The sequence below is a fragment of the Perna viridis genome, chromosome 8 (genome assembly GCF_037379345.1).
Source record: "Perna viridis isolate PV_CMFRI_1.1 ecotype Kerala chromosome 8, ASM3737934v1, whole genome shotgun sequence".
NCBI classification, from domain to species: domain Eukaryota; kingdom Metazoa; phylum Mollusca; class Bivalvia; order Mytilida; family Mytilidae; genus Perna; species Perna viridis.
Genome location: NC_142452.1, coordinates 12,951,509 through 12,979,305, shown reverse-complemented (window position 1 = coordinate 12,979,305; position 27,797 = coordinate 12,951,509). Strand labels below are relative to the sequence as shown.

The 27,797-nt window shown below is 32.2% G+C and overlaps 1 protein-coding gene across 1 annotated transcript; it reads left to right on the top strand.

Annotated features, from left to right (window-relative positions):
* Positions 1-24,810, top strand: LOC148609394 (glycogen [starch] synthase-like). Its single transcript, XM_088542268.1, has 14 exons — positions 1-233; positions 4,991-5,172; positions 5,722-5,913; positions 7,700-7,891; positions 8,727-8,871; positions 9,202-9,319; positions 10,563-10,683; positions 12,981-13,147; positions 14,638-14,716; positions 15,234-15,474; positions 16,177-16,334; positions 17,076-17,177; positions 18,480-18,551; positions 19,374-24,810. Exons 1-14 carry the CDS (start codon positions 86-88, stop codon positions 19,536-19,538), a joined length of 2,082 nt encoding a protein of 693 aa, XP_088398394.1. The 5' UTR covers positions 1-85; the 3' UTR covers positions 19,539-24,810.
* The last annotated feature ends 2,987 nt before the right edge of the window (positions 24,811-27,797 follow it).

The window sequence follows — 27,797 nt, the reverse complement described above, 5'->3', positions numbered from 1 at the left end:
GACCTTTCTGTAACACTGTTTCCCCTTAACATACGCTCCTTCTGATTACGAATTGGGATACCAGTTTCGAGGTCGTGCTGCAAAAATGTCAAACTTGAAAAGAAGGAACAGTTTTTATCGTACTTTGAAAAATGTTGAGCCAGACATGGACGATTTCGAGATGGACAGAGGAGACACGGCAGCGGCGCAAAACAAATGGGTCTTCGAAATTGCATGGGAGGTTGCTAACAAAGGTTTGCATTTTGTTGAAATAATTTAGTCTGACCTACAAAAATGACACACATGCGGATTGTGTTAACCTAAAGGATGACAAAACAGTGGTCGATTTGGAAATTTATATAAAGAGGCTTGAACGGTGGACACTGATTTTTGCGAAAGTCAAATTTGAAAATATGCTGCATATTTACTTGTGTCACTTCATGAATTTGGTTAACTCAAGTCTAAATTACAATGCTCACGATGAAACATAAGTTGATACCACCTTTCATTTTGTCAGCCTGAGCCATGTTAAATTATTCAAATTACCTTCCAATAGGGTTTTAATCTTAAAGGTTTCACATAGCAACACATTCCCATTGACATTGTGCACCTCCAATTTTAAACTATGATCCAAATTAATTTGGAGGTTTGTATTCTGGTCAAATTCTTTTCTTGTGTCAAATACTGTTGTTAAGGGTTTCTTGTACAAAGAACTGATGTGAAGATTTTCAATCTGTAGATAAATATGGCTGCTGTTACTAAAAGAACCTCACTTATAAAAATAGACTATCAATCAAACAACAGTTTTTATGCAACAAAAAAAAAGTAAAATGAAATCAGGGAATGAAGCTGTCATTGTCTCTTTAGAAACTAGGCTTGCATTTGCTACGTATACGTTTTTTAACTTGAATATAATACTCGGGGTCACATATATAACACAGTGTGGGAAACCATTTTTACCTAACTTGCCATTCAGGCTAGTGGAATATTGATCTTGCTACTCAAATAAAAATTCAGCTAGCCAAATTTGATAAGTTTTGGAAGTTACTTGCAGGAATTAAACAAAAATAACATTAATATTGAGGATAAAGTTTAATGCAGTGAGTTATGAATACATCATTTCAACATGGTACAGTAACACCATGACTCATTTAAAAGTGTTATTAATGGCAGCTTCCATCTCATCAGGGTTACTGTCTGTGTCTTCTTCATCCAAGTTGTCTTCAATGTCCTCATCATTGACATATTCTGATTCAGGATTTATCCCATGGCCATTTGTTTTCTCTTGGATTTGACTGTCTTCTGCCTTTCTTTTTCTTTCTTTAACTGTATTTTCATTGTTTTTAAATTTATCAAAAACTTTTCTGTTTTCGAATATTCCCTCACATTGGAGTTTTCATGTACTTTACAGTAACAAAATAGGTACTCCATTTCTGAACTCCTATTTTAAAAACAAAATTATATTTCAACAGATTCATCATTAGGAAACAAGAAAATGTTTATCATTTGCTTCTTGTTCATTTTTATTAGCTCACCTGGTCAAAGGCCATGTGAGCTATTGCCATCACTTGGCGTCCATCGTCGTCGTCGTTTACAATTATACAAAACTCTTCTCCTCTGAAACTATGTGACTGATTAGAGCCAAACTTGGTATAAATGTTTCTTGGGGTATCCTGCTTAGAACTGATGTGGGGGATTTTTGATTCGTTGAAAAACATGGCCGTCGTTTCTAAAAATAGAACATAGGGGTCAGACAGTAGTTTTTCACATATATCTCCAAAACTGTTAACTTTAGCTAAATTGGACACAGGTGAAAGTGTTTAGCATGATGAGATTTATTTCTTGTTAAATTTTGGTTTTAATCCGTTAAACCATGTTAGAGTTATTGCCCTTATTGAACGATTTTTGTTATTTTTAATGTTATTTCTTTCAAAAATCTTCTCCTCTGACACTACTTGACCAATTGAGAACAAACTTTGTATGAATGTTCCTTGGGGTATCCTGCATAGAACTGATATGGGGATTTTTGATTCATTGAAAAACATGGCCACCATTACTAAAAATAGAACATAGGGGTCAGACAGCAGATTTTTGCATATACCTCCAAAACCATTAGGTTTAGCTAAATTCTGACAGAGATGAAAGTGTTTAGCATGACGAGATCTATTTCTTGTTAAATTTTGGTTTTAATCCGTTTAGCCATGTTGGAGTTATTGCCCTTTTTCAACGATTTTTGCTATTTTTAATGTTATTTCTTTCAGAAATCTTCTCCTCTGATACTACTTAACCAATTAAAATCAGACTTTGTATGAATGTTCCTTGGGGTATCCTGCATTGAACTGATGTGGGGATTTTTGATCCGTCAAAAAACATGGCAGCCGTTTCTAAAAATAGAACATAACGGTCAGACAATAGTTTTTTGCATATATCTCCAAAACCGTTAGGTTTAGCCAAATTCTTTCAATAGCTGAAATGATCCTTATTATTAGGACTACAAAAGTCTTCGGGATAAAAGTTGTCAGATGACTCTTTGTTAGAGTTATTGCCATTGAAAGGGGGAAAATGACTTTTTTTTAATAGTTTTCAGTCAATATCTTGAAAACTATGATAAATTAAAAGAAACTTTCAATTGTTAAAATGATCCTTATGATAAGCCCTACCAAAGACTTCTTGGGTCAAAATTGTTGCACAACTTCTTGTTAAATTTATTGCCTTTTAAAGGCAAAATTCAACCGGGTGGGTGATTCAGGCTTCTGGGAGCCTCTTGTTTTGACAATGAACAACTAATTTGCAAGGTAACATATCTTAAATTACCAAGATAATTTTGTTTGAATACTAATACAAGATCCGGACAATCGTGTAGGTTTTGGCACATCCCGTTTACCGGAAATTAAAATGGCAGATCGTAAACAATGCTTTACAAGTCAATAATATTGTGCATACAATGTATCATGTCAAAATTCACTTGACATTTTCAAACTAAACTTCTTAAAATGTAGGGAACATATTTTTAACGTATGATGCTAATGGATGTTTTACTGCATAACATGTTGGCTTGTTAACTTTCCTTTGAACTCACCAATCAAATGACGGTTGCCAAATCGACGAGTGTAAGCTAATGAGAACTCACCAAATACACATCTACTTGTATTTGGTGAGTTGGCGAGTGGTTGTTTCCCACACTGATAACATATTCAAATTTAAGATAAAAATAGGTCTACAGTTTTATTAACACCTACCTATATTTAAAATGTGTAAATTCACTTGCTCATTCATATCAAAGAACAGCTTCTCCGTAAAATGCAAATTGTTCAAATCTGAAGACATTTTTATCCAGATCACAATGTTTACATTGTCAAATCACTTGTGACGATTTTTGGTGTTGGTAGTTTGATGATAACAAAGATTTACCATCTTACGGAATTACAATGGAATTTCTATTAAGGAATTTTAAAATTCTTTTTGTTTGTGCACTTTAATTGTCAGTACTGATGTTTGGTTTTTATATAATGAGAAACGCAAAACAAATAAAAAGAAAGACAACTCTGCCTCAATAAAAGAACAGCTGAAGAAAATTGTGATTAAATAGAAAATGGACTTATGACTGATGTCAAGTATAGTTGGTTTATCTTTTTAAATTTGATAGCAGGTTACTGTACATAATGAAGGTTGGTATTAATTTTTAGGGTTATGGCCTTAACCATTTGGATGTATTTTTGTAGGGGGCCAAAAAATGGGTCAGAAGCAAGCATTTCATAATATTTAATTTTATATACTCATGTAACTAATGTTAAATCACAAGTATGTCAATGATATTGATCCGCAACATTTTATATCACAAAGGTAAGACTGGGATTGATCTATCATACTATGGCATGATAGAGAATATTTCAGAAAAAATTTATTCAGTCAGCCAACCAAGGAGATATGGTTTCTGGGTGAACCACTGTCCAACTTCACTTGCTTAAACTCGGATGGCTCAAACACCAGGGTTTCTCAAACACAATTCAAAGTACCAAAATTTTCTCCTACATAATCGATATGAATTACCTTGGATTTCTGTAACTTCGATTTCTTGAACACTCAAACTGACTAGTCAGTCTGTTAGGTAATAAATTTTAGAGAATTAACCTTACTAACTCAAACTCATCAGCATTTTGTCAGCTTGGGTAATAAAGGGTGTGAAAAATTGAAACCCTCTCTTTAATCAGTGTCATTTTAGTTAATTACAGGTAATACTGAAGTCATCACTAATTAGGTAGTTTTGATCTTAACATAGTACTGATTGAAGTTTGAGAATGTTCCAAAGTCGGTATGATGAAAGCATCAAAGAAAATCTGATGAAAACAAATTATTGACCAAGGAACTTGAACTCTGAACGTTTTTAAAAGCGAACACTGCATTTTTAATGTCCACAAATAAACATAATCGTCCGAAAGTGAATGAAAAAAAATCCATGAACTCACAAACTTCGTAGGAGGTAAGCAATTTCTGACGATAAAGTCGAACTTGGACCGACAACAAAAAAATAAATTTGGAAATATACGAACTTCAATTTTTTGAATTCCCAATAAGTGGAACACATTTCAGTGGCCCCTTGGAGTTCAAACTGCCAAGGTTTGACAGTACATGTTGTATTCTGGTGCTTGTTGTATATCTAAAATTTTATGAAATTTTACAGAGTTCCTGAAAAGAAAAAAAAAATTTTGACTGACACCCATTAAAGTACTGAAGAATATGTTAGTGGTGCAATCTCTTTCACAGAGGGTATATTCACTATTTCAAAGCTTTACACCTCTGCTACACTCAGTGCTAAAACCCATTCTTTTATGCAAATTAAATGTAGTACAGTACTTTGGGGATTTGTAATGAGTATTGCTCATGCCTTGTGATATTGTTCACATCTTGATAGCAGAGTTTATAAGCTAGCACAGTGATGCATAGTAAATCAGGAAGCAGTTATAGGTCTGTGATCAGTATCGTTAGTGATAATGGTTTTATTTTGTTTTAGTGGGTGGTATTTACACTGTGATAAAGTCTAAAGCACCAGTAAGCATTGAAGAACTTGGTGAGCAGTACTGTCTGTTGGGTCCCTATAATGAGTCATGTGTTCGTACGGAAGTCGAGTTATTGGAGCCCCATCATTATGTTTACAGACAGACTATACAACAAATGAGGGACCTTGGTATAAAGGTACATTGAGTTTTTTAGAAACCATGTATTGAGACTTTTAGTTTTGGACTATGATGATGATTTTCATATTTTAAAGTTCTAAGTCCCTATTTACATGTATGTGCAAGAAACAAATGTAGAAATATTTGAAGCTTAAATAGTTATTTAGAACTTTATCTTTTATTTCCAAAGAAAAATCTAAAGTAAAATCAAATTTTGCACTGTTGATTTAAGACTTTTGATCAGTGATGTTACTCAAGGGAATTTTATATCTTAAAACATTTAACTGTATCCTGCTATATGAATTTTCATTTTCTGGAGGCAATGAAATTTATATAACACAGATTTCTATACATGTAATAACATGCAAATGATTGTACCAAAAGTACAAGTATGAAAAATTTGAAATGAATTCTGAACTGATTAACTGGTGAATTTCCAACCCTGTTCTATGATTTTATTTACCAGGTTATTTATTCACATATTTTATTTTTCAGGTTATTTATTCACATGTTTTATTTTCAAAGGTATGGTTCTTACAGTTGTATATCTAGTTATGACTGTTTTCAGGTATATTTTGGTCGCTGGTTGATAGATGGATACCCTAAGGTTGTTTTGTTTGACATTGGATCTGCAGCTTGGAAACTTGACGAGTTTAAACATGAACTTTGGGAGAAATGTGGTATTGGTATACCATGGCATGACAGAGAGTCTAACGATGCTGTTATATTTGGAGCATTAGTAGCCTGGTTCATCGGTGAAGTGAGTAAATTGTGTTTAAAATTTTCAAATGGGAGGGAGCATCTTTTTTAAATGTTCATTCAAGTAAGAGTTAGAATAGAAATTGCCTATTCAGTTCTTGTTCATTTTTAAATTTACATTTGAATACATTAGTTCTAATCTTATTACATGTACTCAACTACAAGGAGCATCTTGCAACCCATCTGTTTCTCTATTGGTCTAGTGATTCTGACAATATGGTAGGATGACAAAGCGGAGTTAGAAATAGTAGCCTGCTCACCAGCCCGAGACTGGCTATTTTTTTTTTTTGAAGGGCTAGCTAATTTTAGCAAAAATCTAAATAGCCATATAGTAAATATATTGAAAAATTGTATTCAGGACTGGCTAGAATTTGAGTGAGTTTCCTACCCTGGACAAAGGTATAAGGGCATTAAGCCATTAATATGGCTGTTAATTAGCAACTTTTTTGTAATGACATAACAAATGGTCAAAACATAGTAAATTATATCATTATTAGGAAAATAAATGTTTTGTAGTTATGACATCATAATTGTGCCACAATTATACATAATTACACAAAAACTGCAGCAGATTGTCAATTTTATTGTTTTTTTTCTGACATATTTACATCCAGAAAAATAAGTCCACACTCATGAAACATCATTATATTTTCACATATATAATAAACTATGTAATAATGATTGAATGTATTGACTAAATATGATGTTGTTTATTGGGTGTGGATACTATTTCTTTGCCATTAATATGACATGAAAATGGCAAAAAAGTACAGAAAGGACAGGATATCTCGATTTCAGAAAAATTCTAGAGGTTATTTTGTCTTTTGAATGCAAGAATTTTTCTTAAGTTTTTATGATTGCTTCTTTGATATGGATTCAAGTCTCTAATTCACAATCAACCCTTTCAACACTTGATCATTAATTTTTGATTGTACATGTATTTTAGGCCAAAAAGAGTCTTTAACATCCCTTCTCCTTTGGTAAACACTTGTACCTGATGGTGCTGAAATAAACTACATGTACCTGTAACATAATCTAATGTACATCCTGAATTCACAGAAATTCTTGTTTTTACATGACAGAAACCACAAAACTCGGCACATTTTGACTTTGGTTCAGTAGAAGAGCAAATAAATCCTTTGTCTGCATTTATGATGGTGCTTTTCTCATACATGTACATGTACTTAACACTGTAGTGTCCTTTACAAATGTTTGGACTGGTTCATCAGGTTTAGAGTAAATAAGGTTAATGACGAAATTATCGAACACTAATCCGATTCATAATCAAGTCAAGTCCAAAATAAATCTGGCAAAATAGACATTACGTCAGCGGAGAACATAGTGTCATTAAAGAGTTCTATTTACTTGTACTGAGTTGATTGTAAAGTGATTATTTTTGGAATTTACATGTAGCATGGAGTGGAAATAGTGGAAATAAACCCTTGATACTTTTATGTTATGAAAACTTGAGGCAGCTACAGTCAATCATCAGCACAACATTGACTTAGTGTATTGATTTTAGTGGATATTCATGTATAGCACAAAAAAGACACAATTTTTTGTTTTTATGCCATGTCCAACATGGCTCATTCCCAGTTTTTTAATTTAACATGGAGTCTATCATAATTAGTGAAATCATTGTTACAGCACTTTTGCTTGGATATATTTTCTAGAATGTAATGTATACTAATTATAGTGTTTTTATTCCATTATGAAAAAAGGCAACACAATTATGCACTAAGAAGGCTCCAAATGAAAATGATGATTTTTTTATTTTCATTTAACAGTTTAGGAAAAACTTGTCAGATGAGGGAAAGCCATTAGTTATAACACACTTCCATGAATGGCTAGCAGGTGTTGGACTGGTATACCTAAGAACAAGAAAGGTTGACTGTGCCACTATCTTCACCACTCATGCTACTTTACTAGGAAGATACTTGTGTGCTGGATCATCAGATTTCTATAATAATTTAGACAAGGTAAACAAAAGTTATACAGTACATGTAGTTAGAGTTTAAAATCAGTAAAATAAGTACAGACCAAAAATGGTGAACTAATATATAATTTTCTTTTGTTATTTGAAAGAAAGTAGTAGTTGTTTGAAGAATATCTTGTCTCTGTACCTAATGTAGGTTTATGTATTGATTTAGTTGTGTAAGAAGTAGTCAGATAGAACCATGAAAGAAAACAAATAGTCATAAGTTTATTCTGATATCACAGTTGCAAATTTAGGGAATTGGTCCAGGATCCCCCTATTGAAAAATTTTGTTAATGGGCAAAATTTTGGCAAAAATTGCCAAATTATAGCCTGAATCCCCCTTTTCTTTTCTAAGTTTCAGGATCTGCCCCTGCAACTGAACTTCAAGCTCTTGCATATTACATGTATTTTTGCCAGTTACTAACAATGGTATGGTAGCTATACCCCACACAACAATTTTTGGGTATAATGTTTTTGCCCATCTGTCCATCTATCAGTCTGTCTGTCCACTTTTTTGGAGAGGGACTTGGTCGTTAAAAATAAATGACATAAGATTTTCGTCTCAATAGCCCCTCCACTTTTTGACCAATTTCCTTTAAACTTTGATGAATGATAAGTAGCTGTAAAGGCTTAGACAGGAATGTTATTAAAATTTGTCATGCAGACTACATTTTGGGGCATAGGGACTGGATTTTTCTAATAGAAGAGTGCAGATATTGGTACCGGTACTTTGATATTAAGAGCATGCCCACTAAAGTTCCCATAATTTCTATATAAGTACTGTACCTTCTTTCAACCCTGATCTAATGTGGCTTATGTGTCATTGTTTGTTTCAGTTTAATTTAGATAAAGAAGCTGGAGACAGACAGATATACCATAGATATTGTATAGAGAGGAGTGCTGTTCATTGTGCCCATGTATTCACAACTGTATCTGATATTACTGGTGTTGAGGCTGAACACTTACTAAAGAGAAAACCAGGTATAAACCATTCATGATTTAAATGGTCTATATACATACAATATTTTACTAAATATAGCACATTGGCTGAAGGCAGACCCATAAATGGGTCAAATAATATCATTTCTTTATAAGACTCAGTTTAATGTATGATGTGTTCAATAAAAATATAGGCTAAATGTTACTGTGTAAGTACAACCTTGTAATCTAAGTTTTTATTATTATACTAATCAAATGTAAAATATCAAAAAAAGGACGTTACACTACATTTTTTTCTTTTTATTTTGTACATGTACATTCCTCTGCATACTTTCTTAGCTGTTGAAATGATTTATTTTATTTTATTTACAGATGTTATATTACCAAATGGTTTAAATGTGATAAAATTTAGTGCCATACATGAATTCCAAAACCTTCATGCTGTTGCCAAAGAGAAGATTCATGATTTTGTAAGAGGCCATTTTCATGGGTAAGTTTGTTTATCAGGATATCAAAGGCTTATTAGAAATCTATATGTACTATCCTGGTTGTGTTTAACAATGTTCAAGCTTCTGCATTGGTCCATAAAGACTTTATATGTTAGCTTATCAGAGGCTACTAGACCTTTGTAAAAAGGTCCAGTTTCATGAAATATCTTGTATTGTAGTTTTGCAAAATTTTTATCTGATTGGTCTATATCTAGGTTGGTCTATATCTGATTGGTCTATATCTAGGTTGGTCTATATCTGATTGGTCTATATCTAGGTTGGTCTATATCTGATTGGTCTATATCTAGGTTGGTCTATATCTAGGTTGGTCTATATCTAGATTGGTCTTTATCTAGGTTGGTCTATATCTAGGTTGAAAAAAGAAGATTTAAGGGAGAATGATGTATGTTAACTAGATACAAGCAAGGATCATCTTAATGTAAAATCTGATCAGTAATCTATTGTAATCATTCCCGTTGCTATAACTCTGTTTAGGTACACTGTACATCAATTTTTTGAGAACCACATCACATTTACATTTTTTACAATTTTGATAGGTTGTTCATTGTTATAATCTGAACATTAGACTATACACATATACATTACAGAGACATTAAATATTGTAAATATGGTATATTTGATGAATGTTTCTATTTTACCTCGCTTGCAGCAGTTTTACATCCAACCAATCAGAAAGCTTGTTACAAATCAAGTTATTATTATTTGACGCAAGACGAAATAATTATACAAAATGTGAAAACAAGAAAAAAATCTATGAAAGACAAAAGGAGGAACATCAAAAGGACTACACACAAAGAAAAAAATTGTACAAAAAAGAAGAAAAAAAACATAGACACAATAGAATGAACATTTGAACCTTCTAAAAACTATTGATGCAGTCAGGTGCCCTGGAAGAGTAAGCAGTTCCTGCTTTTTTTTCAAGACACCCATTGTCTACTATAACAGTAGAAGGTGTATGATCATGGACACTAAATCATTGGTGATGACTGTAGAACTTTTGTCAATAGGGTCATAAAATACATCATTGGTATCTCTGTCCTGACTGATCATTGGTGTCTCTGTCCTGACTGATCATTGGTATCGCTGTCCTGACTGATCATTGGTATCTCTGTCCTGACTGATACCCTTCCTGTTGTTGTATTCACTTTATACGTTCTAATGTTGAAATTGTTAGTTTTCTGATTGAAGTAGATGGAAACATTTACTATGTGATTATATTTTCAGACATTATGACTTTGAACTAGACAAAACCTTGTATCTGTTCAGTGCAGGAAGATATGAATTTATCAATAAAGGTGCAGATATGTTTATAGAGAGTCTTGCCAGATTAAATTATTTCCTCCAGGTTTGTAATTTAAAAAAAACCAATTTAATTTCAAGGTTTTAAATTATAAAACTTACGTGAATTGATTGCTAGTGAACTATGAGAATAGACTTACTGGTAAGGTCTGACATTACCAATATATAAAATTAATCTGATCTATGTTAGCAATTTGATATACACATTTATATACTATGTGGTCTATATATACTGAATAAAGGTACCATGAATAGATAGTAAAGTTTACAGACTGCCGTTGCCCTGATATTTGCTTTAACAGATTACCTCTTCCTAAAAGATATATTGCATGGGTTTATTTATTACATATGAGTTTCATATTTTAAAACCATGAAAATGTATTTATATTGTTTAATTGTCTGGGCTGCAGTGAATGCTGTAAAAGGCGAGACTAAGATATGACATTTCTGGCATCCACAATCAGATTTTCATGGTCTGTTTTCTGTTTACATCAGATATGGACCGCTTATGTTAGGTTAATTACATTTAGTATGCAGCTGCATTACCATCACTTTACCCCACAATTCTGTATCCATTTCATGCATATGCATCAGCAGTCATGTCCATTGACTTTGAGATGATCACTTTAATAGTCACAGTTCCATAAATGCAAACAATAAACTATACCTGGGAAATCTGTCCACTTCGTTGGTGTCAACTGGTTGATTTGATATTATACATTGTCTATAATATACAAAGAGTAATCAAGGGAACCAAGGTTATAGCGGTAATCAAAAGAATGTAATCCAGGGACAAAGACCAGACATGGAGAACAGACATTCACAACAAAGAACATAAAGTAACTAAAATCATACATACAAAATAACAGAAGTAAATGAGCAACTTGGACTCCACTAAAAACTGGGAGCATGGACCAGGTGCACCAGTAGGGTAAGCGTCCTCTGCTTTTCTAGAAACACCCGCCGAGTTGCTCATAAAAAGTCAAGTCCGGGGTAGACAAACGAGGAAAGGAAAACTATGACCTGTTGAATACATCAGTTTTCATGGTGCTGATGGATACACCATAACGATCCACAAGTTCATTATGACGACCATAAAACTTCTGTAGTGATGACTTCAATCTTGTAGCAACATAACCCTGTTCCAGAAGCCTATTTGTTAGAGTTCTAGTGCGATACAAAAAGTTGTTTTGGCAAGCTCTGGCATAACGTATGAGTTGTGATATGAACACTCCATACGCAGTAGCTGAAAGGATGTTGCCACAGATGAAAGGAAAGTTAACAATTCTGAATGAAAAGTCATCACGTTTGTTGTAAAGTTTGGTCAATAGTTTTCCTTTACCATTGATTTCTGACTTCACAGTGTCTGTAATATTCTTTATCTCAAGTTCTTTTGGGTAGATGCGATGTTTCAAATCCCCGAAATTAGGATTGTTTAAGATAATACGTCATCTATATAGCAGAAACTGAGATTGAAGGATCTAGCCAAACGATATTCTTTCTTTCTGATCAGATCAGCTATAAAGTCAGCTATAAAATTAGTAACATCATCACCATTAGTCAAGTTTTGAATCATCCATGTGTGACAGGCGAGATATATTTCTGATAACAGTTTATTAAATTAAGCTCAGGTTATTATCACTCCATTGCTCCACATCATGTTTTATTTAAGTAATACAAATTATTACATTTATATTCCTCCATGTCAGTAAAAGTGTAAAGCTTATTTTCTTGATAAATCTTCCTTTTCACACAAGATAGATTAAACTCATGAATCTTAAGTAACACACAGCAACAGGTTATAATCAAAAGATATACCAAAAGGAAAAAGCTAAGTTTGGTGAGGATGGATTTTTGTCTGACATTTAATGGCTGGCTACCTTTTCAGATTTTTGTGTAACTGTTCTTTATTTTACTGTAATTTTACTTCTAATTTTGCCAAATTATACTTTTCCATCATTCTTTATGAAGTAATTGATCAATTTTCTGATAATCAGACTTTTTAAATTATCCTTTTTTTGAAAACTGTATATTATATATTTATTTCTATGCACAAAAGAAAGCACTACCTGTTCACAGTGTTTATGTGAAGTGATTTTAACATAAAATGGTGCTAATTTTGTATAAAACTAGCATTTTCAAGCTAAAGACTCAAATTCTACATGTTTCAATGTGCTAAATGATGGGAAATTAGAAGTAGTATTAATAAGCAAGCAATATATTGTCCTAACAACATACACTGCAAAAAGCAGTTCATCCACCACTGACTACTATGAACATAGTAGTAAGCAATTGATTAACTAGGTATATGTTTATATGTTTGAACTTTGTATTTTTTTTCAGCAAGCCAAAAGTGATGTAACAGTAATAGCATTTTTAATATTCCCTACACGTACAAATAACTTTAATGTGGAATCATTAAGAGGCCAAGCCATAGCCAAGTCACTGAAAGAAACAGTTCATCAAGTCCAAGGCCAGTTAGGAAAAAGATTGTTTGAAATTTGCTTAAGGTTTGTTATATATGCAAATTTCTTTACTTTTGATGCACTTAATAAAAAATTAAGCATCTTTTTTTTTTGAGCATCTATTCATTAACTGCATGTTTAGAAAATATGTCATTTCATGCTTTTACCAGAGGTGTGAATCACCTTCCTCAATATGAATATCTAGATCATATCGGCTAAATATTTTCTAGCTCACATGTATATGAATACATTGATTCAAAAATGTTCCATCCTCAACAGAACATTAGACTATCACATGATTCATTTTACTATCAAATCTACACTTCTTGAATTTTTTGTTGAAATTTCATTTCTAAATCTTATATGCTTTACACTTGCTTTTAAAAGAAATAAATTCAGTGGCACTACATCAAGTTTTCATAGGTTATCTGTGTGTTGAATTACATGTACTGCATTTCGGTGTGTATAGTGCCCATTTATGTATTGTGCGCAGTGCAATTTTGGAGGTCTAAACTTGTGAAAAAATTTTTTAGACTTAGGCTTCAGTAAAATTTTGTAAGACAAAAAAATCGATATTTTGCACTTGACCGGTCAATTTATTTTCCTGGATGCGGCATTTCCTATGAAAATATGAAGAAAAGAAACTTCTGTGCAGACTAAAACATGATGTAAACATCAGTAGCTACATAAATTGGATAATTTTAATTTTGAAGCATGATAAAATTGACACAGGATGTATGAAATGGCTTAGAAAACAAAATTGAAAGTCAGGAAAATCGGACATTTCCGGTTTTGGTTTTAACTCAAATTTCACAATTTTTCATTTATAAACATACTTTTAAGGAAGAAAATTGTAAGAAACAATCCAAAATAAATATCAGAATAATCATTATCAGCTGGAAAAGCATTTGATAAGGAGGGTTTCACAAAAAAGGAAGTAGTTACTTTTTGGTTTTTATTTGTTTCATGCTAACCATGCTTTATAAGAAGGAAATATTGTACAAATCTTGTTTTTAAGTTTGGTGAGGATGGATTTTTGAACATGATTTGAAGAAAATATCATTAAAAATTTAATACTTAAAGATGTATTTGATGATTAGATAAAATTTCTTTCAGTAACATTTCACTTCCGGTTTGTTTGTTTACATTACACAATGTCTTTTCACGTACCATAATCTTTAATTTCGTGGCCAGTTCTTATGTATTGATGTATAATACACACCCCCATGTTCTGGAAATAATTTCTATGTAAAATGTGTGCATAATACCCACCTAAATAATTTATCAATGCATTGTTGATTTATGGTAGATATGTTTTGAATGCAACTTAACAAATAATTGTTATTATTAAGGACAGAACAAAATGTACTTATTACTTGAAGATGTTGCTACAAATTTTACAATAGTTTTTTTCAATCATAAAAGAGGTGTAAGCTTGAGTAACTTTGACTGTAGAAAGACCATGAAACTGTGAAATTTTACTCTCATTAATAATTATGAATTTTATTAATAAAATTCGTGCTATACAATTTTAGGGGTACAATCCCAAAAGGAGAAGATATATTACTACAAGATGATATTGTTAAACTAAAGAGATGTATATACTCTGCACAGGTACATAAATGTATCTTAACTTAGTGTAGTAATACACATGTCAGGGTAGAATTCTTTATGTGCTTCAATAACCAGCTTCATTTTACCTCAACAATACAGGTAATATAAAAACTATGATTATCATTGTTAAATAAGTAAGGTGATAATTGTAAGCACAGTTTAGTTTCAACAATATTTTATTCAGTATAAAGCTGAAGTGGATTGGGCAGCAGGCTAAGCCTATACAAGCCCTCTGCATAAATTGGGAGCATGTTTAATGTAACGATAAATATAGGACCAGATATTGATATTTTAACCTTTCCATTAATTTAAGAGTTATATACTGTAGTAATACTATAGTCTATCTGTCGTTCTTTCTGTTATTCAACCCAAATTCAACATCCTTCATTATTGTGTAACAGATTACATTGAAACTTGGCACATACTTTTCTAAAAATGAATTGATTTTTTAATTTTTTACTTATGTCATATATCTTTTTATTCTTTTAACTTTGATTTGTGTATTACATTACACTAGACATCAGGATTACCTCCAATTTGTACACACAATGTGGTAGATGACTGGAATGACCAAGTACTCACTGCTCTACGGAGATGTAAGCTGTTTAACCAGAAACATGACCGTGTGAAAGCAATTTTCCATCCAGAGTTTCTCAACTCAACAAACCCTCTGTTTGGGTTGGACTATGAGGAATTTGTAAGAGGATGTCATTTAGGAGTTTTCCCATCGTATTATGAACCATGGGGCTACACACCTGGTGGGTATTTCTTGTAATAAGGATAACATTTTTGTAGTACTTTATAGAAATTTTTGGACCTCAAAACATGCTGAAAATAATATTTGTGTTATTATTTTAATATATTTTAAGAAAATGTAGTATTTATTTGTGAATTTGACGTCTGATTGGCCTACAGTAGTAAATACAAGGCAAATTATAATTTCTATCACATAGTAGCTCAACTGATTTTATTAGTAGAAAAAAAAGATAATTCCTGTTTCATGAGCTTATGCAGCAGCCTGTGTGTGTGTTTTAAATTTTGATTTCTCAAAGATAACTTTGAACATAGGTCACCAAACTTAACTTCGAGAAATAGATTTTTTTTATGACATTTTATTTTGCAAACTATTGAAACAATGGTCATTAAAATTTCTTAAAAATTTGTATAAAAACCTTAAAAATAAAATTCCTATTACATTTCCCGCCAATTATCTCCTACTTGAAAAAGGCATTTTCAAATTCATGTTTGTAATTTTCCACATAAAATTTTGTTCCAAAACTTTTTACACCATTTCAAGCACTGTTTTCTCATTGAAAATACATACTTTTGTATGATTTTGCAAGATGAGAGAAAAAAATGTTCATTGTAGTAGGTATGATCTACCTCAATACTATATAATGTCCTTTGTTATATTTTACTGTAATGTGATATGCATCCCCTTTTTTCATTTCTATTTTAAGCTGAATGTACTGTGATGGGTATCCCCAGTATGACAACAAATCTTTCTGGGTTTGGATGTTTTATGCAGGATCATATACAAGATCCAAAATCATATGGTATCTACATTATTGATAGGAGGTTTAAAAATTATGAGGAATCTGTTCAACAGTTAGCTCAGGTATGTACTATATAGAAATGTTACAATCACCACCCTTTTATAGGGATAGAAAAAATACTTAAAGACACCAGTAAGGTGATTTTGATACTAGAAAAAAAGCTCACAAAGTTTGTTTAAAACAAGAAATCCCCTGAAGTAAGTAAATTGAAGTGTTGTAGTGAACACAAAACTGCTTAGTATTGTGAAAGTTCCATTGTTTGTGGGGTACCTATTTTTGTGGTTTTCGTGGATAGGTGAAACCACAAAATTTGGTTCCCAAGAAAGGAAATTTCTGTTGTTGTGTATACTGAAAATCTCAAAATCACAAATTCAAGAATCCACGAATTTGTGTTTCTTCCCTAATCCATGAAAATTGGTATCCATGTACTTAAAGTACTTTCCCAGTACCATCCATGACTTAGTTGTGTGAGTATTGGTTAGTTTTTACTGTCATTGTACTATCAATTTACTGTTGAAATTTAGTGCATCTGATAACTTCATAACCACACCGTGAAGTTAGTTCAAAATGTCTTAATTTTGAAACAAGAAATAAGGAAGCACTATCATGGAACAGTTATGTCAATCATGTTGAAGTTAACTGGACACTAACATACAACTAATGCTGTCAAGACCTCTAACAGACAAAGTACTTTATTTTGGCATCTTATAGTGACAACTTTCCACTTGTAAATACACATTTCTTTTGAAATTAGATGTGTATTTATGACATGTTATATAAGAATATGTATACCTTTATTTCAGTACATGTTTGACTTTTCCTGTTTATCACGAAGACAAAGAATTATCCAGAGAAACAGAACAGAAAGGTTGAGTGAACTGTTAGACTGGAGAAACTTAGGAATTGTAAGTAGGAGCCACCAGGGTATTTTTGACATTTTCTAGTCAATAGGATAGGTGGTTGGAAGTTAATTTCTTGGTTATAAGCTAGTTTTCATAAAAAAACAATTAAAGTGGGATGCATTTCTTCTGATTATTTTATGACCAACATAAAAGTGATGAGGTTACTTTTTATATTAATCAAAGACATACATGTAGAAAAACTATGAGGGTGATGTTAATATCTCAGGATATAATGACTAATGAAGAACCTCCACAAGCAACAAAGGAGGAAAGGAGAACCAAGATATTAAATTTCACTGGCCTATTTGGCCTTATCTATTCTGTTTTGGCATCATTAATGTTTGTCAAGTGTTTTTGGTGTATTTCATACTGAAGTCTCTTAAAAGATGTTTAATGTTTTTTACATTGATTTTACACCACCACTCCTAAAGAGAAGGGGTAAACTGTTTTACCCTTGTCCGTGTTGCCATATTTCTGTAATAATTTTTTTCACCACAGTTTTCTCAGCAACTACCCCTCAGAGCAGCTTGAAATTTTGCCACAATCTTCCTGTAGGTATGCAAAATGGTGAGATCTATTTGCATAAAATTTTGACAACAACTTCCTGTTTACCGAGGACCGTTTATTTTCCTTATATTGTGATTGAATGTGGAGGTATCACTATACTTGGTGTAGCATTCACAACATATTGTTCAAATTTGAATTAAAAATTGGTTTACAGTTTTATTGACTCTTACCTATTTTTCCATTGTTAAATGAATACTCTTGCTCATTCATATTACAAATAGCATCTCTGTGAAATTTTAATTCTTCAAATCTGATGACATTTTAAATCCAACATCACTTTCTTTATATTGTCAAATTGGTCATGGTTTTGTTACCAACACAATTTTCAGTTTTTAATCATTTGACAAAAACAATGATTTATGGCCTTTATCAAGTCAAACACTTTTTTAATGTAATTGTTTCTTCCAAATAACTGTTTACTTTCAAATTTGTCAGAAATTACATTTTGTCGACACAGAAATTGAAAAATACAATTATCAGTATTTTGTCAACAATGGAATTTCTTGTTAGGAATTATAAAATCCTTTTGATTGGACATATCAGTCAATGTTTAGTTTTTATACATTGAGAAGCATTTAAGAAAGACAGCAAGATAACTTGATAATTGAATGGCTAAGGAAAATTGTGAATATTAAATCAATAAAGGGCGTGAACTGAAGTGAAGTACATGTATGATGAACCAGTCACAGATTATTTGTTTATTTGTGATAGGCTTTTTATGTCTTATTCTTATTACAGTATTATAGGAAAGCTAGGAACATAGCACTAGTCAGATGTTATCCTGATGCATTCTCTGAAGATGAGGCTTCAGTAAGTATTCTAATTTTTAGGCAAAATATTAAGTCATAGCATGTATATACTAGATACTTTACTCTTTAAGGTTGTACAGATAAAAGTTTTCATAGATTTTCCTTTATTTTAAGTAATAATTGCACTTTTATTATATGAAGAGGGTATGAAATATATGAGGTATTTCTTGAAAATTACCTATTGATTAAAGACAGCCTAGGTTTCAGTCTATACAGAAACAATATAATTTCAGATGTGACGCTATTTCTGATCGGATAAAAAATGTGTCCATCATCTTATTGACCAAATTTTGTAATAATACTGTGACATCATCATTTTTTTTTCCTGATGTATTCTTTGAATTTTGATACTAATATTAAATTATAAGGAATGAAGGTAGATCACAGGATGTGGTTCCATTGTTCCTAATCATACCTCTGTTTGAAAATAAAATGAAAAAAAATTCCTGACATGTAACAGGAAACAGAAATATAATTTTATTTTTTTTAATTAGAAAATAATAAAGTAAATGTACAAAACCTAATATTTGAAGTTAGAATTAGGATAACATGACAAGTTATATACAAGTTTAGGAGAAATTTAAGGGAAAAATATTATTGAACTAGAAATGTACTTTAAGATCAATTCTTGGAAGATACACATGTATATAAGTAATGTTGAATACATGTAAACATGTAGTAGAAAATGGAACATTCCCCCCATTTGTGTCATTTTACCGGGAACATGTACTAAAAATTTGAGACCACCTGACCGCAATATTTAATAAATTTTCTTATAGGTTTTTACCTGCCTCATATTGATATTAATTAAATAACTTTTCAGGGGAAAAAGTTTATCTATCCTAGACCAGCTTCAGCATTTACTTCCCCAGCTGCATCAAGGTCATCAACTCCCGCACCCTCCGAATCTGGAAGCCACGATGATGAGGAAGAGGAAGATGAGGAGGATGTAGAGTACAGACTGACTGATAGAGATGAGAATAATTAGTGCTGTATGATTGGTTAAAAATAATGAGCAAACTAAAGAAAAAATCTGATTGGTTGATGAAAGGAAACTTTTATCTTGCATGAGTCATGTTAGTAAAGAAATGAAAGAAGTTTGTTTTATTGGGAACTAGATCTTTGGCAGAGCTAATAAGAGAGTTGTTTTTCTGTTAAGTTAGTAAGGGTGTATGGTAATATGTTGTTATTTTTGTTCAAGTATTATGGAAGTCTATTTTAGGCTTGTTACAGGTGTGACTGATAGAAGTAGTAGATTATGAAGTTAATCTTTTTATCAATAGTGCTTTTATATAAAGTTTATTCATTTATTAATAGAATAAGGTTAAAGGTATGGATTCTTCCTTTTGTGAGAATACAACTGTAGTTATTATTTTTCTTGATGTGTACTGTATTGCTGAAACCACTGAAATGCATGTTACATAAACAATACAAGAAATTCAGAGATTTAACTTTATGACTATCTGTATGATGTCAGTGATTACTGTGTATTTGAATTCATACAGTATTTTTGTTGTATTTGCCTGGTATTTTCATTGTAAGGTGATTACTCACTTCTCAAACTTCTTTGATCTTTTTTTTTATGACAATGTAACCTCACATCAACTTACGTCAAGAATCTGCCCAGTTCAGAAGGTCTTGACCTGAACTTCCTATCGATTAAGTTAAATTGATCATTGGATCCAATTCACAATATATGTTGATATTTTTCGGATGGAGTTAAAACAACAGTTTTTGACGTGTATAGAATTTCTCTCTGATAGCAAAGAGTGTGGCCTAAAAATGGCTTTTTAATTTACATTAATACTTGAATGAATATGTATTTGTTGATTTTAAACGAGTGTTTGATTCCTGCTGTTTATTCCACAAGTTTTTTTTTGTGCTGGTACACTTACGTTTCCCAAATAGCTGTGATAATGTTTACAATATAAAGCAGCATACTGTAAATTCAGAAATTATTATGATGTTTTTTATTATTAAGAATATGTGATAAGGGTGGAGTCGCAATAAAATGAGTATCTCTTCAGATCATAGATCTCTTTAAAATGCATAAAATTATTTTTGAATTTTCCCAGTTGTTTCCCTGTTTTTTTATTGGAACATAATGTTTTTAAATTGACAGTCTGTCTGTTATTAACATTTGTTATTATTCTGACTTTAATGCAGTCTGATGAAACTTTAGAATTCAGTTCATCAGTATGTTGATATAGCCCCTAGCTAGTTTTAACTCTGAGAACATTATAGTTACTAAGGATAACTAAGGAAATTGTGTGTCATTAGTATATCTGAATATATGTTAATTTTTTTTTAATTTGTACTACTTGATTTGTATGTTTATTTGTCACTATCCTTTACCTCTATAATTTGAGAGGAGATAGCAGTATTATTTTCTTATTTATATCTTGAACAATGATTTGTTATGATTTTCCTAGAACATCTTTTAATGCCATGGTATGTAGAGTATTAACATCATCAGTTGAAAGTGCTGTCTAATTAGTGGTTCCTATCCTTTTATAAGAGAACTTCCGTTTGATTTTTATGGGGATGGGAGGAAGAATGAAATTTAAAGGTAGGATGGAAATTTTCAAGATTAAAATGAAGCACAGGCCTAAGAACAAATTAAAAGGATCTCTTAATTTCCTCTCTAAATTTCCTAAATTTTATTTTTGATACTAAAAAAAATTCTAACAAGAAAAAAATGGCAGGACACATGTTTTTTACAAATTAGTAAACAGTAGGATTGAAAATTTCATCATAGACTCCCATATAAAATTAAATGGTTGTTCCCCAGGGTTTTTTTTTAAGTTTGATTTTGTAGAAGTGGCAGAATTTTTTATATTTTGTTTACTTTGGTTTTTGACTGAGCATTATAACAATATTTCAGCTTTATATGGTTGTGGTTTTATGATTGTATCATGATATATCTAATTATTTTAACCAGATTTAAGTATCCACAGCTATATTCTTACTACATGTAACCAAATCCTTTTTACAAGGGATAGTAGTATAATATTACTTTAGCATAATATATTTTTGTCATCAAGGGTTCAAATTTACTTCCAGGAATTAAGTGCTATGACTTGTAAATCTAGGTTCGGACATGATTTTATTTCTGCTTTTTAGCGGAATTCTGCTATTTCAAATCTGTATTTCACCGTTATGATTCTTTTTTTTACTGTATAATTACTTCCGATTTTGTCAATTTCCACTTTGTTTATAGACCTCGTAAAATCATGTATGTAGGTTTTATCCTGGGATTAGATATGAAATTTCTTAATTCTGACATCTTCTCTTATCCAAATACATGTAACATTAAGCTGTTAGTTAATTGTAGTTTGCAGGCTATATAATGGATACATTGTAAACATGCCACAATAATTTATAAGGTTCTAAAATATACAGTGCTGGTGAAGAGAATTCATACGCAGAAATGTCTAAAAATATAATGTTTATATCATATAATGATCAATGTGATTATTTCTTTCTTGCATAATACAAGTACCAGTAATCAGTCTTCACGACACATGTCCGATTGGCACAGATCTGTAAATGGATTTTAAACAAATGTTAAAGAATGTGTTGACTGATAAAAAAAATCAAGGTGGAAATTCTACATGACTCAGTTTAGAGATCTACAACTTAATTTGAAGTGTTAATGAGCTTGGATCTTTTGAATTTGAACCCTTGACCTTTTTTCCCTTCATGTACTCACTTAATTTGCTATATAAGTTGAAGTAAGCTTAAGACCAAAGACTTCAGAAAACCAAGATGATAACCTGGATCTCTTGAAATATTTATGCTCAATCATTATTACTTTAGAACAATTGTACCTCTTTTTAATAGAATATCAAATTTGTTTCATTTTCATTCATATAAATAGTATTTTAATATCTAACAATCAAAATATGAGGTTATCAAGTGTATACTTATCACCAAAGCAACATAAAATATCCTCAATGCTCAACATAGAAAGACCTAGTTTTGAGGCATGTAAGTTTTTAGACTGTATGTCCCGTACACTATTTGATTAGTTTAGCCATTTTTCAATGAGTTTTGAGTGGTCATGAGTATAAATTATGGTTATATTAAAGGAAATATTCCCTACATGTAAATTTCTTTGTTTTAATACTGCAAGATGTTTAGATGTCTTAACTGGAAATTTACACCAATATAAAATGTTTGACTAAGTAAATTGAGCAAAATAATACACAGTGAAATTTCAACTTTCACAGCATGCAACTATAGTATATTTAATGTAAAAATATGAAATATAAGCTTTAAGCTTTAGTAAGTTATTTGAATTCAAGTTATAGTCCATGAAATAGACAATCGTGTTGTTTAAGTAATTCTGTGTGAAAGAATTAGACAAAATGTGTATAAGGGGTGGCACAATGAAAAAGAGATTTGTTTGCACTATTCTAGTATTATACCTCATAGCCTCCCAAAATATCCATCAAAATGATTGTAAATTTCACCTTTTTATATATTGATTTATACATTGATTTGGTGAAATTAAGTTGAAATATACCATGAAAAAATGGTGTGAAAATTTTCCCACACTTTTTCCCTATATAAGCAGTCAAAAAATATCTATTTCATAGATGCTTTGGGATAAACTGAAGTAGCTTTTCAGTTGTATTGAATATATTTGAGGAAAAAAAACTAAATTGAGAAAAATGATGTGCCACCCTTTGACTGATTCTTAAACAGAATTGTATTTTTTTAAATGTTTGCTTCCATCCATAGGTATCATTGTATCCCCGTCATATGATTTTAAGTGTTATGGAGTTTTTACTTGTACAGTGTATTATAGTTGCTAAAACCTTTGTCTCATCCATGAATAAATGGGTCTGCTAAAACAAAACATATTTACATTAAGTTAGTTTTAATTTTACACCAATTGTACAAGTTCTTCTAAGTTGCTCTTAAAGCAATGGATACTGTGGGATTACTATTGTATTATAAGAACCAATGTCCGTGGCTATCTGAATTCAAATTCCTTGTGATTGAAAAAAATCTCTTTAAAATAAAATCCACCCATTTAAATCCAAACTACTGTGGTTTTCAAGAATATTGTTACAAAAATTAATTCTTTACAAGTAACAAGATTCTGTAAATCCATACATTTCAAATTTCATTTTTTTTTGTCTATATGTGTGCTTTTCATATGCAGTCATATTCAGGCTTTATTTATAGTCATTATATATGCATTCTGTATGAAGATTTTAGATTACCTCAGTTTTTTTCTTAAAGGAAAGTTTGCTTGAAGCAAATATAGTTGAGTAGAAAAGAAATATAGTGGAACCTATCTAATCCCACACCTGGGGAACCATAAAATTATGTCAGGTAAGACAGGTGTATGGAATACACAGCTGAACAATGTTTGTATCAATTTAAGGACAAGCTACTAGACTAAGACTAAACAGGATTCTGGAATTTTCAGGTGTTGCATTGAATAGGTTCTATTATATACATGTAGTATAGATGCCACCTAGAATTTTAATTACCTCAGTATATGTTTAATGAAAAGTTTTCTGTGCAAATGGTTGTAAGTAGAAGTATGAATATAGAAAATGTCAATAATGTTGTAGACACCTTTTGAATGCAGAGGCATGGGGCTGGTACAACAACATTATTTTCACAGGTATGGCATTGTGTACCTAAAAATAGACTAAGAAATAAATCAAACCAAGGTATTTACACAGTAGGCATTCTGACCCACATTTAGCAAGCTGTCATACTCCGGAACCGATACTATTTTGGATGCTACCCCTCAGTAGTGCAACACAGATTAAAATAAACTTCACATGAGAATTTATTTATTTAATTAGCAATTTCTATTTTGATACTGCTATTGGCAATGAATGTACAAATAGATCTTAAAACAGTTTTCAATTTTTTTCAGAGATCATCAATAATTTACTCCTTTCTTTCTATCAGAATTAATATATCAATTTAGCTGGAATTCTGTACAAATTGATAACAACTGAAAAAATAAATCATTTTAATGAAAAACAGTAGGATACCAATGACTGATGACCTCATGCATTGGTAGAATCCCATGTACATTTACAGTTAGTCAAAAAGGTCTTTTTTGAGCATTTACCTACCCTTCTGAACACCATTTCTGTTAGACAGATGCTTAAAATATGGAATGTTGTTACAGTCTGTTTTGTTTTCCCTGAATGCTTTGTTAACTCAGGCATATTTCACAGCATATATTCCTATAGTCTATTCTACAAAATAAAATATATAAAGTATCTTGTATTGTAATTTATACAGCCATAGAAAATTTGAAGTTGTGTCTCCCCTTTCCAAATCTTCACAAAGAATTTCAATGAATATGAAGCAACTTTTTGAATTTTCTGATTTGAAACTGCTTGATGGATTTACAGGAAACTTTTAATAGATTCAGGTACCTGTAAAATTAAGATAATATCACTTTTATATGGTTCCAGTAAAGATATATTTTTAAAAGCTGGTTCTGTGCTTTGTTCTCATATTTTGTGATAGTAACAACAGCTTGTTAAGCTTTATACCTCTGACTGGGGTGTCTCTTCCTCCGTCCACAACTCTGCAACACTTGACTAAAGTTTTATATTGGCATGCTATAGAATGGGATTTGATTTCAGAGTAAAGAGTAATCAAGGGAACCAAGATTGATGTGGAAATCAAAAGAATATAATCCAAGGACAATGATTACACAGGGAAAACAGAGACACGCAAAAAAGAACATGAAATAAACAAAATAACTTAAGAGACATCAACTTCCTGTTTTCACAATTGTTTCTATTTTTACTATACGGTTAAATGGGGAAGTTTGGGGGTATCCTTCAGAGAGATTTATTTACAGTTCATATTAAGGTAATCAAATCTCAACTTTTTGGGAAACCAAACTTAAAAATCCTGGTTTCTAAGTTTTCTGATAACCTTGTACTTGAGTCTTTAAGTTAATAAGTTTCACATAATCTATCTATCCTCTTCATTCCCATCAGTACATAAGGCCTCAACCAGCTTACGCTACAACTGCCTGTCTTGTGCTTTCCTCTCTATTTCCCTCCAGGTCTTCTCTACATCTTTCATCTCCTGTTCGACCATCCTTCGCCATGTCTCTTTTGGGTGTCCTCTTCTTGCTTCTCATCAGGAGTCCATCTTAATGCAATCTTAGTGATATCTTCTCCTCCTTTTCGCAAAACATGCCCAATCCAACACCACCTCCTTTTTATCTCTATCTCCATGCAGCACTGCTTGGTCTTAAGGTATAGTTCTTTATTTGATATCTTTTAAGGCAAATAAATTTTACAGATGTTTTGAAGGCAGGTGTTGTGGAATGAGGAGAGTTTTTTCATGTCAGTTTGTATTATTCTGCAGCATTCAGCCCCATATTTAGGTTACAGACCACCAATTCAACCAATGAGCATTTGGAACGTACGCAAAAATAGTCCTACGCAGAAATTACCCCTGTTCCTCATAGTGCTGTGAAAAAAGTTCTCATCTTATTTAAAAAATTTAAACAGTTTCTGAAAGGAAAAACATTTCTGTACATTTTATAGGTGCATTTTGCTTCTTGTGATGTGAAGCCTAATCTCCATAATGATTTTTAAATATACCCCTATCTTGTGAAAACACTGGGATTTCCCATGCTATTTATAGACCCTTCACTTCCGGTGACCAGTACTGCACTGCAAGTCTGCTAACCCCACATGCCATTCTGAGCATTGTGAGCTGACATATGTAGAATCATGCTGATATATAGTCATCTGCAGGTTAAAGTTAAGGTAAAGTCCAGAGAAGCCATTGAATATTGTGAAATTAGCATAGAAGCCTATGGGAAGTGGAATTAGTGGTTTTTAGCCTAAAGTAACACAGACTTCAAATCACTGTTGTATATTTTCAGCTTCGTGTTCATACTGATTGACCCACTTCTCTATTTGGATTTCAGTTGGCAGAATGCATTTCTAGCCTTGCTTATTCTGCCTCTGATGTCTCTCACTGTCCCATTGGTGTTACTTAACATCCTGCATCCTCTGCCTGATCTTTGCTTAGCAGATCATTTACATCATCTATTTTACTTAATAGGACTCTTAACAGTATCTTGCTGGGTACTGATAGTTAAAGATTATATCCTGCCAGCTGTTGCAGTCACTGAAATCTCCTGTTTTGGGTACTTTATAATGAGTCCTTTTTGCCCAGTCATTAGGAATTGTCTCACATTTCCAGATGTGCTGAAATAAGTTGTAAAGTACTTCTTTGCTGGTTTCCAGATCTACTTTTGGCATTTCTGATGTTGAAGAGTCCAAACGAAGTGATTTTTCATTTTTTAGCTTGAGTGTTGTCTTCCTAATCTCTTCCTGATCGATACTTCTTCAATGCTTATATCTTATTCTTCAAGGATGTCACCTTGATGATCAGTATTTAGAATTTCCTTAAAGTGCTCAGTCCATCTTTCAAGCTGCTGTTTCTCAGATGCTCTCTACCATCTTTAGACTTGCATGGTTTGCTGTTGATGGTTTTAATGCCTTTATGGATTCTGTGCTGGAGATATATTTTTTTACCACCACTGACCTGGTAGTGGTCAAAACAAAAAATATCTCCAGTGCCAAATCCATGAAGAGATTAGTATTGGTTTGTTAGACACTTAGTTGTTTTGTGATCTTATATACTGTACTAAGTTGTCCCCTTGAGGCTGATGTTTCTACCTCCATGGCTAGTGTTTCAAGATACATTTTCTTATCTATCTCAGCTTCTTGTTTAACTTCTTTGTCTTTGGCAAGTATTCTTTCTGTAAGGCAAGTTTAATTATATCGGATTTTGGATTGTTTAGTTTTTCTTAATGTATTTTATTTCTTGAACGCTATTCCAGGTGTTGTCGCTTATCCATTCCTCTGTCATATGGCTGTGTGATGCGTACAGTGTGTGTGTTGTGGTGTCTGTGCTTTTCCACTCTGGCTTTCAGCTCCACCTCTGGGTAACAACTCCTGTTGTGAAAAGGAAGTCGAGTGAGTCAGTCTCCCCTGCCAGATATAGCCTCTCATGCAGCAAGACCTATGTGGCCCAGATATGGGATCCTCTTTGAGGTGGCAAATGGTGAACAGCCCCAGGCTGAACCACGGGGCCTTGGAGGAAGTTTGGCCCCTAGATGCATGGGATGCTAGGCCCACCGGCAAGTGGAGATGCCCTGGTGCCTGCAAACCAAACCCCATGCAGCCAGATGGGGGTTGTAAGCCCAGGAAGACTATCAATCTAA

Bases quoted from the DNA above. Each gene is read 5' to 3' on its own strand.
- LOC148609394 (XM_088542268.1), top strand. From the start codon at position 86: ATGTCAAACTTGAAAAGAAGGAACAGTTTTTATCGTACTTTGAAAAAT. The intron at 5,914-7,699 runs GTGAGTAAATTG...TTCATTTAACAG, and splicing joins TAGCCTGGTTCATCGGTGAA to TTTAGGAAAAACTTGTCAGA. The intron at 16,335-17,075 runs GTATGTACTATA...CCTTTATTTCAG, and splicing joins CTGTTCAACAGTTAGCTCAG to TACATGTTTGACTTTTCCTG.